The 20,380-nt window shown below is 34.2% G+C and overlaps 1 protein-coding gene across 1 annotated transcript; it reads left to right on the top strand.

Moving 5' to 3' along the window:
• The first annotated feature begins 2,997 nt into the window (after window positions 1–2,997).
• Window positions 2,998–5,392, top strand: LOC106410044 (reticulon-like protein B10). The gene is made up of 6 exons (XM_013850552.3): window positions 2,998–3,266; window positions 3,331–3,511; window positions 3,599–3,740; window positions 3,819–3,888; window positions 3,998–4,170; window positions 4,548–5,392. Exons 1-5 carry the CDS (start codon window positions 3,122–3,124, stop codon window positions 4,168–4,170), a joined length of 711 nt encoding a protein of 236 aa, XP_013706006.2. The 5' UTR covers window positions 2,998–3,121; the 3' UTR covers window positions 4,548–5,392.
• Window positions 5,393–20,380: the final 14,988 nt, after the last annotated feature.

Raw genomic sequence — 20,380 nt, 5'->3', positions numbered from 1 at the left:
TACATTTTTGAGATATATGTTTAATTTAGTTTTTCCATTTTTTATATTGTGTATTTACTTAATGTTTATCTTTTCTTATTTTTTATATTTATATCAATGATAATATTACGATATATATTTAATGTAATATTTTTATTTCTTATATACTATATTTACTTATTATTTATTTTTCTTATCTTTTATATTTACTTATTCTATTAATAAGATAATGTTTAATACGATAATGTTTAGTATAATATTTCGATTTCTTATATTTTGTATTTAGTTATTATTTTATAGATGTTTAATTTAGTTTTTCATTTCTCAATTGTATATTTACTTATTCTAATTTTTTTGTTTTTATATCAAATGATTATATTATGATAGATGTTTAATGTAATATTTCTATTTATTATATTTTATATTTACTTATTATTTATTTTTTCTTATATTGTATATTTACTTATTATTGTTTAATACAATGTTTCTATTTCTTATATTGTTTATTTACTTATTATATATTTTTTCTTATATTGCAAATTTACTTATTATTTATTTTCTATTTTTTAAATAATAATGCCACGTGTCATCTTTCGGGAGAAGTTTTCTTTGCTGATGTGGACGCTCTATGGAGCCTCAAAAGATCCATTTTATTAGTATAGATGTTTAGTGTAATATTTCTATTTCTTATATTATATATTTACTTATTATTTACATTATTATATATTTTCAGATAAAAGTTTAATATATTTTTTGTATTTTTATATTGTATATTTACTTATAATTTATTTTTCTTATATTTTATATTTACTTATTCTAATATTATAATTTATGTTTAGTGTAATATTTTTATAATGTAAATTTACTTTTATTTATTTAACTTTACATTTTTCAGATATATGTTTAATTTAGTTTTTCCATTTTTTATATTGTGTATTTACTTAATGTTTATCTTTTCTTATTTTTTATATTTATATCAATGATAATATTATGATATATATTTAATGTAATATTTTTATTTCTTATATACTATATTTACTTATTATTTATTTTTCTTATCTTTTATATTTACTTATTCTATTAATAAGATAATGTTTAATACGATAATGTTTAGTATAATATTTCGATTTCTTATATTTTGTATTTAGTTATTATTTTATAGATGTTTAATTTAGTTTTTCATTTCTCAATTGTATATTTACTTATTCTAATTTTTTTTTGTTTTTATATCAAATGATTATATTATGATAGATGTTTAATGTAATATTTTTATTTATTATATTGTATATTTACTTATTATTTATTTTTCCTTATATTGTATATTTAGTTATTATTGTTTAATGCAATGTTTCTATTTCTTATATTGTTTATTTACTTATTATATGTTTTTTCTTATATTGCAAATTTACTTATTATTTATTTTCTATTTTTAAATAATAATGCCACATGTCATCTTTCGAGAGAAGTTTTTTTGCTGATGTAGACGCTCTATGGAGTCTCAAAAGGTTGTATTTTTATATTGTATATTTACTTATAATTTATTTTTCTTATATTTTATATTTACTTATTCTAATATTATAATTTATGTTTAGTGTAATATTTTTATATATATATTTTTTTTTACAAAATAGTAATGTTACATTATGGAGATAAGCTGTGTTTTTTTTAGTGAAAAATGGTAATCTTACATATGTTTAATGTAGTTTTTCCATTTTTTATGTTGTATGTTTACATATTATTTTTTAAAATTAAAAATGTAAATTGGTAATCTTACTTATGTTTAATGTAGTATTTCTATTTTTATGTTGTATGTTTACATATATTTATTATTTTCGAAATTATACATAATGTTTTTTGTTTTTTTTTATAAAACGGTAATGTTACATTATGGAGATAAGTCGTCTTTTTTTAAGTGAAAAATGATAATTTTACATATGTTTAATGTAGTTTTTCTATTTTTTATGATGTATGTTTACATATTATTTATAATTTTCGAAAATTAGTAATATTAAAATGTAAAACTATATTTTATGCCACGTGTCATCTTTCGGGAGAAGTTTTTTTCGCTGATGTGGACGCTCTGCGGAGCCTCAAAAGGTCCTTTTTATTAGTATAGATTAATATATTTTTCTATATATTGAGTATTTCTCTTTCTTATACTTTATATTTAGTTAATATCTATATTTTATATTTTAAGATAGATGTTTAAATCTTAATGTTTTTTTCCATTTTTAATGTAAAACGACAATGTTTAATTGAAGAACTTGGACAAATAATCAAATAGTTATATTTTTGTTTTTTTTTCTTTTTTTATAAAATTGTAATGTTACATTATGGAGATAAACCGTTTTTTTTAGTGAAAAATAGTAATCTTACATATGTTTAATGTAGTTTTTTCATTTTTTTATGTTGTATGTTTACATATTATTGTTATTTTTAAATGTAAAATGGTAATCTTGCTTATTTTTAATGTAATATTTCTATTTTTATGTTATATGTTTACATATTATTTATTATTTTCGAAATTATATATAATGTTTTTTTTTTACAAAATAGTAATGTTACATTATGGAGATAAGCCGTCTTTTTTTAGTGAAAAATGGTAATTTTACATATGTTTAATGTAGTTTTTCTATTTTTTATTTTGTATGTTTACATATTATTTTTTAAAATTAAAAATGTAAAATGGTAATCTTACATATGTTTAATGTAAATGTAAAATGGTAATCTTACATATGTTTAATGTAGTATTTCTATTTTTATGTTATATGTTTACATATATTTATTATTTTCGAAATTATATATAATGTTTTTTTTTTTTTTTAAAACGGTAATGTTACATTATGGAGATAAGCCGTCTTTTTTTTTAAAGTGAAAAATGATAATTTTACATATGTTTAATGTAGTTTTTCTATTTTTTATGCTGTATGTTTACATATTATTTATAATTTTCGAAAATTAGTAATATTAAAATGTAAAACTATATTTTATGCCACATGTCATCTTTCGGGAGAAATTTTTTTTGCTGATGTGGACGCTCTGCGGAGCCTCAAAAGGTCTCTTTTATTAGTATAGATTTGCAAAAGTTTCACCAAGTTAAAGTATTATTTAAATATATTTTAAAAAGCATGACATTAAAAGGATGTGCGAAGAACAAATAGTTGTACACAGAGTTTTGGAAAAAAAGGAGGGTCGCTCAGTTTCTGGTATTGGTGAGATCGCTGCAATTTCTCCTCGTTCCATGGATAAAAAATCTCATCTTCTTCAATCTATCGGCAATGCCTCAGGTTCTCTCTCCGCTTCAATCCTAATCATTGTATTCGATCTCACCGCTCAATTGATTTTTCGCAGTCGCCGATTTGGTTATGTGGAAGAACAAACGCGGAGGGATTCTTCTGCTGGGATCAGCGACGTTGTTTTGGATCCTCTTCGAGAAATGTGGATACAGTTTCTTTCCCTTTGTGGCTAACATTCAGCTACTTGTCGTCGTTATACTCTTCCTCTGGGCCAAATCCGCCATTCTCTTCAATAGGTTAATCTAATCTAATCTTAATTCCTTTTTCAATATGTTTTGCATTACTCTCTGAATCTTGAAAGTTTATGTCTTCTTCTGGATTAGGCCTATGCCTGAGCTTCCTAATCTTGAAATCACTGAAGCATCTCTTCTTATGGTTGCTGATCCTTTACGGCTCTTGATCAATACTCTCCTCTCTATTGCTCGTGATATCTACGTTAACAGAAACGCCAAACAACTCTTTCGGGTCAGATTACTATCCCCAAGTGGTCTCGTCCTTTCGTTTTGCTTTTTTTCTTCTTCTAATTTGTGATTGCTGTGGCAGGTTAGTGTTGTGTTGTGGACTATATCACTTGTTGGCAGTTTCTTAAACTTCTTCACAATACTCTATCTTGGTGAGTAGTCTTGTTAGCCTTTCACATTGTTCAACACTTCTGTAGAGAGGGAAGAGTTGTCTTTTTGCACTTAAACTTCTGACTTTCTCTGCGTGATTTAATTCGACAGGTATTGTTCTCGGTATGTTGATTCCCATTCTGTACGAGAGGTACCAGGATCACATTGATGAGAAGCTATCTGTCACACATCGGATGATTCAAACACAATTCAGGAAGATTGACGAAAGATTACTACAGAAGCTCATTGCTAAGCCCACCAGCAAGATTAAGAAGATGCAATAGGTAAGCATTCGCAATGCGCTTTTTAATAGTGCATGACTATTTCACTAGCCTATGTGTGGTTAAGAACATTGTAGCTTTACCATTTTACCTAAGACCTAAATGTTTAATGGAGGAGAGTGTGTGCATTGGTCAAGAGTTCAGAAACTTCTCTTGTTAATGACGTTTATTCTTTTGTGAATTCAATTTAAAGAGGAGTTGACTGGTTACCATTTTCATCAGACTTGTATTTTATAGTATACAACTACTAATACATCAAGAATATATGCTTAGATGTTAAGTAGACTTGGTAGACATCAATGGTTCGGAAATATTGGATGATCTGTCATCTGTCATCTGTCATCTCTGCTGACCAGTTGCCTATTTATTTCTTTGTGCAGAACATACCAAACTAAGTGTTACTCTTTCATGACCGCGAACGACTTAACAAGCTTTGAGGATAGATGAATAGAGGCGTTGAGACTTGAGAGTTTTATACCACAGAAGTGTAATGTGGTTTTGTCACTTGAGTCAACGCTTCATTTGATTCTCTTTATAGGAACACTGTGGATTAACAAGTCCATGACTATGTGTAACTTCGGGAATTATTGGTGACTCTAATTGGAATATGGAGGCTGTTTCTGGTTAGAAGGTGTGTCGTTAATGCCTGAAAGTGATACGGTGACAGATTCACAAAATACTAAAGAATTACGAAAATCATTACAAAAATAAACCAAAACTAAGGGAAACAAAAACTCTTTCTATAGCCAATCAAGATTTTAGTAAAAGAGTTTTTCTATAAACTAGGGAAACCAGTTTTTACATGCTATATCAACTTTTATGTGAAAAACCAAAATCCATGTTTTTCTAGTTTTGTAGAGGAGCGCGTAGTTTCTTATATATTTTTTCTTAGCTTTTTGGTAATATTAATATCACATTTATCAACATTGATTAAATGTATATGTTCTAAACTAAATGTATTCTTTTTTTTTTGAAACATAAAGTAAGTGTATTCTTAGTTTATAAATATTTTGTATTATTTATAATTTTTTTTCGTTATTTAGTTATATTTTTAGTAAAAAGATGTTATTTTTCAAAAATATATTAAATTTTGAAACATTTTAACTGTAAAAATATATAAATTCTTACATCTTTTAATAATTATTAGTTTTGTTTTTTTGAAAAACAATTTTTTCATCCAATTAAGATTTAACATAAAACTAATAGTTTATATAAGAAAAATACTACCATTCAAGTTTTTTAAAGTAATTTTTATAAGAAAATTTTCTAAATAGTTACAAATTTTTAAATATTTTTAATTTTGTGTAATTTATATCTATTTTATTATTTATACTTTACTATAATACAAGTTTTTTAATAAAAATATAATAACTAGAAACATGTTACTGTATTTATTTTTAAATAATAACCAAAATATTTTGATAAATTTTAATGGTAAATTCTAAATATTTATTGCTATTTTGTATTATTTTAAAGTAATATATTAATTATTTTATGAAAAACTTACACTACAAGAAAACATATTTTTTACTATGGCAGTATTCGTTGTCAATTCGTCGTAAACGGGGTGTTACGATGAATTAACCTCGAGAGATGTTTCGTTGTTAAACGTCCGTCGTAACAGAGGTTTCGTCGTAAACGACTCGTTACGTTTACGACGAAATATATTCCTCGTAAAGCGCAGGGAAAGAATTCGTCGTAAACGACACGTAAGATTTCGTGGTAAAGCCCACGTAATGATTTCGATGTAAAGCACACGTAAATACTTTCGTTGTAAATCACTCGTAAACATTTCGATGTAAAACTCTCGTAAATCTTTCGATGTTAATCACTCGCAAACATTCGATGTAAACTCCATGTAATGTTTACGAGGAGTTTACATCTATTCTTATTATATTATTATTGATTAGTATATAATAAATTTTAAATATATTTAATATTCAGAATTTAAAATAATTTAAATTTTAAAACGAAATATGAAACTTAAAAACATATTTTAAAAAGGCATTTAAAAGTCATACAATAATATTTAAATTCATAATACAAACAAAAATATAAAAAAACTACATATCCTCGAAGTAGTTGGTGGGGTTGCTCGGCTGTTGACGGGTTGGATCGGACTCTTGGGGATCTCGTACTGGCAATCCAAGAGCGGCTCGTCTCTCACTCAACATTCTCTGCATAACCGGGTTTTCCACGGCCATCACGTCTAGCAAATCCTCAAGAGAGTCTAAACGAACCTGCTGGCTATCCATTCGAGGCTTCATCTGAGCATTCTCTTCATCCCGTCTCGAAGTGTATGACGAAGTTGCCTTGTAACTTCGTTAACAGAGCATATACCGACTATCCATCCCTTCTTTTTAGGAGCCACCTATAAAATCAAAACATATATTAATATAGTTAATTATGTTAAAATATTTAAAATAATGTAAACAAAAATTTTAAGTTGTACCTCTTCGAAGATTCTGTCGGCCTCTTCGGTGGACAATGTGACTGGTAATCCATCGGCAGACTCCTGGGTTAGTTGCGTCTCCCGTTCTTCAATCCGACCAGCCACTGCTTGGAAGAGTTTCTCAGATGCAGGATCCACAAAAACTCCGTCGGATGTGGCGTGAGTCATCTTGAATAGGTCAGACAGAGATGGTAAGACTCCCGTCTTCTCGAACTACCAAAAAAAAAATTAAATTAAATATTAAAAATTATATTAATTGAATATTTTTAAATATATATTTAAAACAAAACTTACAGCTTCTAGACGTACTCCTGCATGAGGTTTTTGTCCGGTTCTGTGAAGCATGGGCAAATGACCATCTTTATCATTCGTCCTTCGAGAAGCCGAGCACGAATTGGCCTTTTTGATCGAAGAGGGGTGCTCCCAATAGGCGATGAGGACATCCCACACATCCGTCGTGAGCTCAGTGAGCTTTCCCTCATACCCGTAGATCTCCCACTTTTCCTTCCAATCGGAGACTGTGTTGCAGAGGCGGATCTTTGCCTTTGCAACGAATTCCGCCTTCACCCTCTCGGTGATTCCCATAGACCAATGCCACATTTGCTAATACAGAAAATTTTTGAAAAAATTACAATTAATAATAAATATTAAAAATATATATATATATTTAAAAGTGAAAATTTAATTAAATTTAAAAATCTTACCGCAAAACATTTAAACCATGTGATCTTAACGTGATTTGGTGTCTTGCTCCAGTTCGGATATGCCCCGTCGTAGTAACCCTTAATCGTCGCTGAAACGCTCCGGCTAACACGGTTGTTAGCCCCAAACCTAAAAAAAAGCAATTTAACCGTTAGAAAATAAAAATAATTTAAATTTTAATGTAATAAAAATTAATAACTTACCAATAAGTTCCTCAGGGTCTATCGGGGTCTAGAACATCCAAACCCTCCCGTCCAGGCTGGGCAAGCAAATCCTCCACCGTATATCTCGCGAATGGAGCATATGAAGGCACACGCAAATCCGGATGAACTACACCTTCTGGGACAGGCTGAGGTGCAGCCGCTGGAGGAGGAGGTGGAGGCATCTGCGGTGGAAGAGGAGGACTCGAAAAAACTCTCTGAGAAGTCTGAGAGTCTGGAACTGCATCGGAAGACGATGGACCGGAAGAAGATGTACCGGAACCATCGCCAAACAACTGGGTATACGTAGGTGCTGCTGGTTTCTTTCTAGGAGCCATCTAAAAAAAAATTTAAATAAATTTAATCAATTATGACGACATAATAAAAAAAATTATTCCGTTACCTAACTAATCACCTAAACTATAGTATTCCGTCATCTAACTAATCACCTAAACTAATTACCTAACTAATCACCTAAACTAATTACCTAACTAATTAATCACCTAAACTAACTTAAAAAAAAAAAAGGAAAGAGAGTGTACCTTAGAGGGAGAGGAGAGGAGTTTGGGAGGAATGAACGAGGCAGCCTCGTTCTCGGCGTCTCAATATATAGAAAATGTTTCGTCGTAAACGCGACGTAATATTACGACGAAGTTACCAGGCCCGCGTTTTTCCGTTTACGACGAAGTTACCAGGTACGCGTTTTTCGGTTTACGACGAAATTACGTCGAAACGTCCATTTACGACGAAGTTACCAGGCCCGCGTTTTTCCATTTACGACGAAATTACGTGGAATAGAATTAACCATTTACGACGATTTAACAACGCTTAACCCTAAACACCGAGAATGAAATCCCTAAACCTCAAAATCACATATCATCTAACATCATATCTTCTTCTCTACTACTTCTTGCTCTTTCTCCAACTTAAATTCTAAAACCCTAAAACTCCAAATAATTTTTTAAAAACTAAAGAAATACATATTATATAAAACAAAATTTGTTACACATACATTAAGATGGTAAAAAAACAATATTTCTTTAAACATACGTTGCAATAGAGAAATACAACATTTGTTACATATATTACATCACTCTAAATCGTTTTCGTTCTCATCAATATTACATCACTCTAAATATTTTTCGTTCTCATCACTATCATTACAATCATCATCGTCGCTTCTCTCGAACTCGTCTTCACGTGCTTCATCTATCGCATCTTCGGAAATATCTTCATATAGAAAGTTTTGCGGGTCTATCAAAAGGATTTCATCAGTTGGTTGTTCTGGTACCTCAACTTCATTGATAGCGTCTTCTTCTTGCAAGGGCGGTTCTTTTCCAGCGACAATGCGTCCACGAGGTGTAATTTTGATAGGAGCTAACCAGTTTATCCCGGAAGTTCGAAGCCGAGGATAAGGAAGGAAGCTAACTTGCTCGGCTTGTGAAGCTAAAATGAAAGGTTCAAATTTGTTGTATCTTCTCCCAAAATTGACATCCACAACACCAAATTTTTTATACCGAATCCCTCGGTTCACAACAGGATCGAACCATTCACATTTGAAGAGGACGCATTTTAGCTTCAATAACCCCGGAAATTCCACTTCAATAATCTCCTGCAAGATCCCGTAAAAGTCTGTTTCACCTTTCACAAAATATTCCGTAGTTACTCGTTGCCCGATGTCTCTCATACTCATATGTGTGAAAGGTAAATCCTCGTGTGAAATACATAGGTGATGTGGTGACCTTTGCAACTGGACCTTGAACCAATTCGTGAAACCATACGGGATAATAAGGATCGTCATAATCAACCTGCAAAAAGTAGATATTCTTAATTAATATTGAAGTATCAAAACACTTACTTAATTAATCAATGTATGAGATATATTACGTACATGTGATTTTAACCACTTGACAAAGTGCTTATCTTTACGTGTGTCCACATCAGTTGTAGATATTCCTGGTATTGCTTCTTAAAACTTGAGATACAAACATGCTGCAAATTAAACAAATAATCAAGTCATACATAATTAACTTCAATTCATATAATTAACATTCACAAAAATATTTACCTTTCAAAGTAATGGGTCACTGCATCCTCGCAGTTGAGCAGAATATAAGTGTGGGCACTATGTTTATCCTCTTCACATGACCACCATACTTCTTTCGTTTTACCACCAAACCGTGCAATTTCGCAGAAAATGTCAGGAACACCATCAATTTCGCAGAAAATGTTGGTACTCCACCATCATCATATCTTCTAGGAACTCCTTTTCTCGTACGAACAGTTGGAGAAAAGTAGTATGATGTGAAGTTAGATGTTTCGGCTGTCAAACTCCTCGCAACTATTGAACCTTCCACCTTTGCAAGATTTCTTGCTTTCCCCTTCAAATGTTTCATCTGTCGCTCAGATACATCCATCCGTTGTGAACAGGTCCACGAAGCAATGCTTCATACGGTAGGTGGACAACTAAATGCTCCATGACGTCAAAAAATGAAGGAGGAAATATTTTCTCCAGATTGCACAATATGATCGGAATGTTATGATGAAGTTGTTCGATGACATCTTCCTTGAACGTACGTGTGCTAAGATCTTTGAAAAATGCGCCGATGGCTGTATATTGCAAAAGTAATCAAATTAATAACATTTCATAACATATGTATATATATTAAAAAATTGTAATTACCTGCAAGTGCTTCATGGACATTTGCTGGAAGGAGCTCGGCAAAAGTAAATGGAAGTAGTCGTTGCATAAACACATGACAATCATGATTCTTCATTCCGGAGAACTTTTGACCTCGTTCAACACATCTTGACAGATTTGAAACATAACCATCAGAAAACTTAACTTCTGATGCAACCCAGTCAAACAAGGTTGTTTTGGCTTCTGATGACAACCGGAAGATGGGAACAGGAACGTTTCCATTGCTCTTGATATGTAACTCACTTCTTGAGCAAATATCAGGTAAGTCCATCCTTGACTTTTTGTTATCTTTTGTCTTCCCAGGGACGTTAAGTAATGTATTCATGATGTTCTAAAAAAAGTTCTTCTCAATATGCATGACATCCAGATTGTGGCGTAAGAGAAGATCTTTCCAATAGGGTAGCTCCCAAAATGTACTCTTCTTATGCCAATTGTGAGAGACACCATACCCATCAGGCATATTTCCAAGAACATGCCAATTTCCTCCAACCTTAACTGTTTCCTGAGCTCCGTAATAATCAATGTGTGCTTCGATCTGCTGGCCGGTGAGATATGGACGAAGACCGTCTCTGACAATTTTTTTGTGCCGAAACAATGTCTTATTTCTTCTGTACGGATGGGCAAGTGGAAGAAAGCGACGATGACAATCAAACCAACAATTAATTCTTCCTACCATTCTTCAGTTGAAAAGCATCCGTCGATCCAAGACAATATGGACAAGATAATCTTCTATGTGTTGTCCAGCCAGACAACATCCCATAAGCAGGGAAATCACTTATCGTCCACAGCAGAACTGCTCGCATCGTAAAATTGTTTTACAAGGAACAATCGTACGTCCTCACCCCTTCTGACCACAATTGCTTTAGCTCTTCTATCAACGGTTGAAGAAAAACATCAAGAAACCGTTTTGGATGCTTCGGCCCAGGGATTAATATGGTCAAAAATAGAAGTTCTTGTTCCATGCACATATCCGGCGGTAAATTGTACGGCGTAAGAATGACTGGCCACAAAGAATATTGTCTACCAGACATTCCCAATGGACTAAATCCATCGGTGCATAACCCAAGATAGACATTCCGAATATTTGTAGCAAAATCTGCGTGTATCTTGTTGAAATGTTTCCACGCTCTTGCGTCTGATGGATGTGCAACCTCACCATCTCTCTGGACATGTTCCGCATGCCACCTCATCGACGCAGCAGTCCTCTCAGATTGATATAATCTTTTCAATCTGTTTGTAATTGGTAGGTACCACATCCTTTGGTACGGTACCCTATTCCTCCCACGGCCTTGCGGTTTGAATCGTGGTTTTTTGCAGAATCGACACTCTTCTAACTTGTCATCTTTTTTCCAGTAGATCATGCAGTTGTCGATGCAAACATCAATCATCTCCGAAGGCAACTCAAGACTATAAACCAATTTCTGAATCTCATAATTAGATTCAGCAGACACGTTGTCTTCAGGCAAATACTCTTTAAACAACTCCGTCCATGCATCCATGCAATTCTCATGTAAATTATGATCCGTTTTAATATTCATCATCCTAGTTGCTAGAGACAATTTAGAGAGACTTTCTCTACAACCAGTGTAGATTGGTTGATTTGCAGCATCTAGCATTTCATAAAACCTTTTTGCATCCAAATTAGGTTCTTCTACATTTCCAGTTCCATCAGCTATTATTGTAGTTGTTTTTAAAAATGCATCACTAATCATATTTTGAACCCTATCATGATCTACCATCTGCTCCTGATCTTGATGATAATTATATTCATTATGCAAATGATTCGGTTCTTCACTATGATGAGCATCCTCAACCCTCTCCATGTTGATACCAAATGTAGTACTGTGGTGTAAATCTTCTGTTTACTAAATGCTTCCATACAGTTTCACTACGTGCAAATTTTGAATTCTTGCATTTCCGACAGGGGCAGAACATCTTACCGCTTTCCTGCGTGATCGGTGTACAGCCCGCCTGGTGCATGAATGTCTCTAGCCTGCTCAGAAATGCGTTCGTCACCTTCCCGTCGGAATCTTTGTGCAAATACATCCAACTCCGTAACTCGTGAATACTACCGCCACCGGCCATTTTTTTCTTAGATTTCTTTTTGAAATCTTTTTTTTCTGATTTTTTTATTTTGGATTTTTTTTTTCCGTTTGTGTGTTGTGAGGAAGAGAGTTGTGGGAAATGACATATATATAGAGAAATTTTCGAGTTGGGTAGTTAAAATATAACAACGATTTTACAAGGAATATTTTACATGGTTTTAACATAATATTTACAACGACTTTACGACGAAATTAGATAAGTTAAAGTACATTGAATACACGTTTTCACCTAAATATAACGGTAACATGTTTCGTTGTAATGTCGATGTAATGATTACGACGTATTTCTCATTCCACGTACTTTCGTCGTAAACTTACATGGATTTTACGACGAACATATTTCGTCGTAAATTTACATGGCGTTTACGACGAAAGTTGGTCTCCTCGTAACTGCGTTGTAAACACCATGTAAATTTACGACGAAATATTTTCGTCGTAAATCTTCGTTGTTATTGGCACGTTTTCTTGTAGTGTTAAAAGATACATCAAAACCAAAAACCAAAATCTAAAAACAAAAACCAAAAGCTGAAAATCAAAAAAAAAAAAATCTGAAAATCAAAAAACCAAAATCTAAAATATAAAAACTAAAAGCCAAAAATTAAAAACTAAAACTACAAACTACTAAAACAGTCATCACTTAAGTATGGTCCGCTTAAAACTCACAAAACGAATATTTAACATCAAAATCCACAAAATAACTTTTATTTAGCTGATGATTGTTTTCCTAGTTTTTTCGATTTTAGATTCTTGTTTTTGGATTTTAGTTTTTGGTTTTTTTTTATCAGCAACATAAGCAGCCTCATGTTTAGTTTCTGGTTTTAGATTTTAGTTTTTGATTTTTGTTTTTAAAGTAGATTTTGGTTAAAAAAAAACATGAATGGTTATTTTAGATTCTGATTTTTAGTTTTTATGGTTTTGCTTTTAAAACCAATAGAATGAAAATATTGTTCATAGTAAAATATTTATTCTGAAAATAATAAAATATAAAATACTGTTATCAAAACACACATAAATTTTTTTAAATAAAATTATTATAAAACAAAAGTGTAAATACAAAATTAAACTTTGGTTAAATTCAAAATAAATTTTTATTCATATATTTCTATGGCTATTTATTATCTGTAAATTTTATATTTTTTTTCTAAAACTAAAGAGAAAAAATAATTTCTATGATTATTTATTTTAATTTTTTTTAAGTGTAGTTTTAGGTTTTCAAAAAAAATTTGGATAGCAATATTTTTAGTTTTTAATTTTTGATTTAAACTATATTGATTTATTATATTTGTTTAAAATTTACTAAATACTAATAATAAATTTCTACTTACTATAAAAATAATAAATATTACATAATTTTACCCCAGAAAGTTAAATTTATTTACCTTAGAAAATATTTTTTAAAATTTATTAAAAGAATTTTATTGCTTGTCTTGACCGAATATAAATAAATGAACCAACTTTATATATATTATATGACAATACACAATTAATAATTATTTTTTTAAACAAAATAAATAAAATTAGTTACAATTTTAAAACTGTGGTAGAAGTACAAAAATTTACGAAATTAAAATATATAAATAAATATGAATAGTTCGATTAAAGTGCTATTTAATTCTATACAAATTAAATAGTACAGAATTAATAGTTACTTTATTATTTAAAAAATATTCTAACAAAATTTTAGTATATTTTATAACTTTGCTAAAGCAATGGACATAATGGTGCAGCCTGGGTATGGCTTAAATTCTGGATCACTTGAAGGTGGATGGATAGAAGGTGTTCTAAGAGGCTACTAGCTCTCCTTTGAACTATGAACGTCTCCCTGAGCCTGTGGGTTGGCGCCAAGGATGGTTTGCTACTCAAAGACACAAGATCACCTTGTATTGTCTAAGATGGGATTCACAGGAATTCCTTCCTTTAAGTGAGATCAATGTTCTTGAGCTGAACAGAGAAAGATAGAGACAAGACAACAAAGTTGAATGAATAATTCTTAGATTGAAAGTTGAGAAAGCAAAGCTGCCTCCCCCATGTCTTAAAGAAATCGACAGAAAACCCTAGAAGTAAACCAAGATGGTTTAATTCAAATTCTAATCCTAATCCAATTGAAATTGGTTTATTTTAAAATCCTAATTGTCTTTGGTTTAAATTAAATGAAAGCTTAATAACCAAAGCCCTTACAAAGTAATTAAATTAAACCAACAGGCTGGTTTATCTTGATCTCCTTGTCTTGATCCAAGACCCACGATTTTGGCTATCTCCTGGAGCCTCTCCTCTTGTGCTCTCAGCCTCGATCTAGTTACTGGTCGACTCCACAAGCTGGCTAGCTCATTTGGTCCTTCTCTGCTCAAGTCTGGTTCTTCTCTTCTCAAGTCTGGCTCTTCTCTTCTCAAGTCTGGTTCTTCTCTTCTCAAGTCTGGCTCTTCTCTTCTCAGGTCTGGCTCTTCTCTGCTCAAGTCTGGCTCTCCCTCGTCAGACTCACTCAGCTCTCCAATGTCTCTACTCATGACCTCAAATCCAAATCATCTGCAATAAAAGGATCCAAGTCAGAAACATTGAAAGTAGAACCGATTGTGTATTTCCCTTCAAGATCGATCTGGTAGGCATTGTTGGTGATTCTCTTCAGCACTCTGAAAGGTCCATCTTTCCTTGGTAGCAACTTTGATTTCCTCTCAATAGGAAACCTCTCTTTTCTCATGTGAATTCACACAAGATCACCCGGTTCAAGTACTAGCTCCTTGCGCCCCTTGTTCTTCTGCCTCTCATACATCTTGGTTCTCTCCTCAATGTTCTTCCTGACCTGCTCATGCAAAGACAAAACAAACTCGGCCTTTTGTTTGCCATCAAGTTTAGTTTGTTCTTTTAAAGGTAAAGCAAATAAATCAAGAGGAGACAATGGGTTAAAACCATAAACAACTTGAAAAGGTGAGAGTTTAGTAGCTGAATGCACTGCTCTGTTATATGCAAACTCTACATGTGGTAAACAATCCTCCCATGTCCTAATGTTACTCTTAATGATGGCACGCAAAAGAGTAGACAATGTCCTATTGACTGATTCAGTTTGACCATCCGTTTGGGGATGACAAGTAGTTGAAAACAATAGCTTAGTTCCCAACTTTCCCCACAGAGTTTTCCAGAAATAGCTAAGGAGCTTAGTATCTCTATCAGAAACTATAGTCCTAGGCATACCATGTAATCTAACAACTTCTCGAAAGAATAGATCAGCTACCAAAGATGCATCATCAGTTTTATGACAAGGTAGGAAGTGAGCCATCTTAGAAAATCTATCAACAACCACAAAGATACTATCTCTTCCTTTCCCAGTCCTAGGCAATCCTAAGACAAAGTCCATAGAGATATCAATCCATGGTGCAGTAGGAATAGGGAGAGGTGTATACAAACTTGTTGGTTGGACCTTAGACTTGGCTTGCTTGCACACGACACACCTTGAGCACACACGCTCCACTTCTTTCTTCATACCCGACCAGTAGAAGTGCTCCTGCAAGGTGGAGAGTGTTTTGGCGACTCCAAAGTGTCCCATCAGCCCTCCTGCGTGAGCTTCCCTAACATACAATTCTCTCAAAGAACCACTAGGAACACACAGGCGGTTATCATAGAAAAGAAATCCTTTTACTTGGTAGAATTTTCCACTAGCATGTTTCTCAGATTCTCTAAACACATCTTTAAACTCAGGATCATTAGCATAGCAAGATTTGATATGTTCAAAGCCTAAGAGTTTAGTTTCCATTGAAGATAAAAGAGTATACCTTCTGGAGAGTGCATCAGCCACTACATTCTCCTTACCTTTCTTGTAGTGGATGACATAAGGAAAGGTCTCGATAAACTCCACCCACCTGGCATGTCTCTTGTTCAGCTTCTGTTGCCCTTTGAGATGTTTAAGGGATTCATGATCTGTATGGATCACAAACTCCTTAGGCCACAAGTAATGTTGCCACACTTGTAGAGCTCTCACCAAGGCATACAGCTCCTTGTCGTAGGTAGGATAGTTCAAGGTGGCGCCTCCTAGTTTCTCACTGAAGTAAGCTATGGGTTTCTTATCCTGCATCAACACAGCTCCAATTCCAATACCAGATGCATCACATTTAATTTCAAAAGTTTTAGAAAAGTCAGGAAGTGCAAGTAAAGGAGCACTTGTTAACTTCTCTTTTAGCATTTGAAATGCCTCTTCTTGGGTTGGTCCCCAAGTGAAACCTACACTCTTTTTGATTACTTCAGTCAGTGGTGCTGCAACCGTACTGAAATCTCTCACAAACCTCCTGTAGAAGCCAGCAAGTCCATGAAAACTTCTGACCTCTCCAATAGATTTAGGAGTCGGCCACTCCCTGATAGCTTTCACTTTTTCCTCATCAACCTGTATGCCCTGTGAAGTCACAACAAAACCTAAAAAGACAAGGTTATCTGTGCCAAAAGAACACTTCTTATAATTAGCATACAAACTTTCTTTTCTAAGCACATCTTGAACTTGTTTCAAGTGGTTAACATGTTTTTTCATAGTCTTGCTGTAAATCAGGATATCATCAAAGTAAACAACTACAAATCGTCCTATCAAAGCTCTCAAGACATGATTCATTAATCTCATGAAAGTACTAGGTGCATTAGTAAGCCCAAAAGGCATCACAAGCCATTCATACAATCCTAGCTTAGTTTTAAAAGTAGTTTTCCACTCATCTCCTTCTTTCATTCTAATCTGGTGGTAACCACTCTTTAAATCAATTTTAGAAAAGACACATGAACCATGTAACTCATCTAACATATCATCTAAGCGAGGAATAGGATGCCTGTACTTAACTGTTATGTTGTTGATGGCTCTGCAGTCCACACACATCCTCCAGCTTCCATCTTTTTTTGGTACCAAGAGGACAGGTACAGCACAAGGACTCATACTCTCCCTGATATGTCCCTTCTCCATTAGCTCATTGACTTGTTTCTGAAGCTCCTTGGTCTCCACAGGGTTGGTCCTGTATGCTGGACGGTTTGGTAAAGTAGCTCCTGGTACAAATTCAATCTGGTGCTCTATTCCCCTAATAGGCGGCAGACCTATTGGATTTTCCTCTGGGAACACATCTCTATACTCCTGCAAAAGGCACTCAATCTCCTCTGGAATCTCAGGAGCAGGGTTAGTAGTAGAGCTCAACAATTCCTTATAAACCACAAGTATCAAATTTGATTGTTCAATCACAGCAGTTTTGATATCTTTAGCAGTAACAAAGAGGTTGAGTTTACTTACCTGTTTGGTCTCTTCAAGAAGCAAGGACTTGCTGGCGGCCTTGGACTCTCCTCTCTTCAGTTTGAGATGCATCTGATCCTGGTGTATCTCCTGAGGGGTCATTGGCGCCAGGGTAACTTGTTTCTCCTTATGGATAAAAGTGTATCTGTTGGTAAAGCCATCATGTACTGATCTCTTATCATACTGCCACGGACGTCCAAGAAGGATGTGGCTAGCTTCAAGGGGTGCTACATCACAAGTGATCTCATCCTGGTACTTTCCCACTGATAGCAAGACCTTCACTTTCATGGTGATCTTTAATCCACCCTCATCATTGATTCATTGCAAGAGTTATGGTTTAGGATGCTTGAACACTTGAAGACCCAACTTCTCCACCAACTCAGCACTTGCTACATTAGTACAGCTTCCTCCATCAATGATCAAGCTACAAACCTTTTCTTGAACTAAGCATCTGGTGTGGAACAAGTTTTCCCTTTGCTCATCTTCTTTGGCTTTAGGTTGAGCATTGAGAAGTCTCCTGGTGACTAGTAGCTCTCCACGGACAGGGTACTCCACGCCTTCCTCATCTGACTCTTGGCCTGCGTCCTCCTCTTCAGATATCACCTCCCCGTTGGTTAAGATTAGTCATCACCTTCTTGTTGGTGCACTCATTAGCATAGTGACCAAAGCCATGACACTTGAAACACTTAATGTTCCTGGTCTTAGTAGATGTGGCTACTCCGTTACCCTTGTCATCTCTCTTGGTCTCTACTGAAGAAGAACCGTCTTTGGACTTATCCCCTGGCTTATCTTCCTTGGAGTAGGCTGGTTTTGAAGCAGGAGTGTATGAAGACCGGGTAGAGCTCTTCCTCTTGTTCTGCTACTCAATCAAAATAGCCTTATGTAGCAGTTCATCCATGTCCTCATACTCTTGTAGCTCCAACCTATCTTGTATATCTCTGTTAAGACCTCCTTGGAATTTAGCCATAATAGCTTCTACACCTTCTTCTAAGTCAGCTTTTAACATGAGTGTTTCCATCTCCTGGTGATAGTCCTCTACACTCTTAGACCCTTGAGAAAGCCTTCTCAACTTCTGGTGTAGATCTCTCCAATAGTGATTAGGCACAAATCTCTTCTTCATCACAGTTTTCATCTCAAACCAGGAAGCTACTTGAGGCTCTCCATTGTGTCTCCTGGTAGTAGCAATCTGATCCCACCAGCTAATAGGATATCCACAGAATTCAGTAGCTGCTAGTCTCACTTTTCTCTCCTCAATGAGCTGCTGGCAATTGAAAACCAGTTCAATCTTCTTCTCCCACTCTAAGTAAGCATCAGGATCATTCTTCCCATGGAATGGAGGGATTCTAAGCTTGAGATTGCCTAGGTTATCAGTAGCTGGTCGCCTGCGGTTGTAGTTTCTACCATGCTGACTAGCCTGAGATCCATCATCACTTTCATCAGCTGAATCTTCTTGATAATGTTCTCCATAAACCCCCACGACCCCCAATCTCAACTCGTGGCCCTCTTATAGGTCCAATGCGTGCTCTCTGAGCTCCAGCAGCAACCGCGTCCCTCTCTTGCCCTGCATTAACACCAGGTAAGTTTTCATTAGCTTGGTTAGCAAGGTTGTAAGTATTTTGCATTCTTCTGGTTATCTCAGCCATCATAGCCTCAAATTGAACTTGGTTGAGGTTGATTTACTGGACAGCCGGTTCTTCTGAACCCTCTGGTTGCTTTCCATCTCGTCTCTCTTCACTCATTGTTCCTGAAATAGTTAGAGAAAAACACAAAGCCAAGAACAAAAGTATCTCTCTCTCACTCAAGTTTTCAAATCGCCAAGTCTCAGCTCTTCCCACAAGTTCAGTTGAAAAACAAAGTTCTACACTTAAGATCTAGAACTAAACCCCAATGAATCAGAAAGAAAGTATTAAGAGATTTAGGCACCAGCTGACTTTACCACCCTGAGCTGGATTTCTCTTCAGCTAGCTGGATTACTCTTCATCTTTTTTTTTTTTTTTTTGATTTGGATCAGAGATCTCTTTTTTTTTTTTTTTGATTTGCAGGGTTGGCTCAGCTGGCTTACAACAGATAGAAAGATAAGAGAAGTGTTTGATGGAATGAATGATCTGAGTAGTCAAATCGCAAACCCTAACCTTCAAGTGGCTCTGATACCACTAGCAGCCTGGGTATGGCTTAAACTCTGGATCACTTGAAGGTGGATGGATAGAGAGTGTTCTAAGAGGCTACTAGCTCTCCTTTGAACTATGAACGTCTCCCTGAGCCTGTGGGTTGGCGCCAAGGATGGTTTGCTACTCAAAGACACAAGATCACCTTGGATTGTCTAAGATGGGATTCACAGGAATTCCTTCCTTTAAGTGAGATCAATGTTCTTGAGCTGTACAGAGAAAGCTAGAGACAAGACAACAAAGTTGACTGAATAATTCTTAGATTGAAAGTTGAGAAAGCAAAGCTGCCTCCCCCATGTCTTAAAGAAATCGAAAGAAAACCCTAGAAGTAAACCAAGATGGTTTAATTCTAATTCTAATCCTAATCCAATTGAAATTGGTTTATTTTAAAATCCTAATTGTCTTTGGTTTAAATTAAATGAAAGCCTAATAACCAAAGCTCTTGCAAAGTAATTAAATTAAACCAACAGACTGGTTTATCTTGATCTCCTTGTCTTGATCCAAGACCCACGATTTTGGCTATCTCCTGGAGCCTCTCCTCTTGTGCTCTCAGCCTTGATCTAGTTACTGGTCCACTCCACAAGCTGGCTAGCTCATTTGGTTCTTCTCTTCTCAAGTCTGGCTCTTCTCTTCTCAGGTCTGG

This window comes from Brassica napus, chromosome C7 (genome assembly GCF_020379485.1).
Source record: "Brassica napus cultivar Da-Ae chromosome C7, Da-Ae, whole genome shotgun sequence".
Lineage (NCBI taxonomy): Eukaryota > Viridiplantae > Streptophyta > Magnoliopsida > Brassicales > Brassicaceae > Brassica > Brassica napus.
This window is presented reverse-complemented; position numbering and strand designations above follow the sequence as displayed.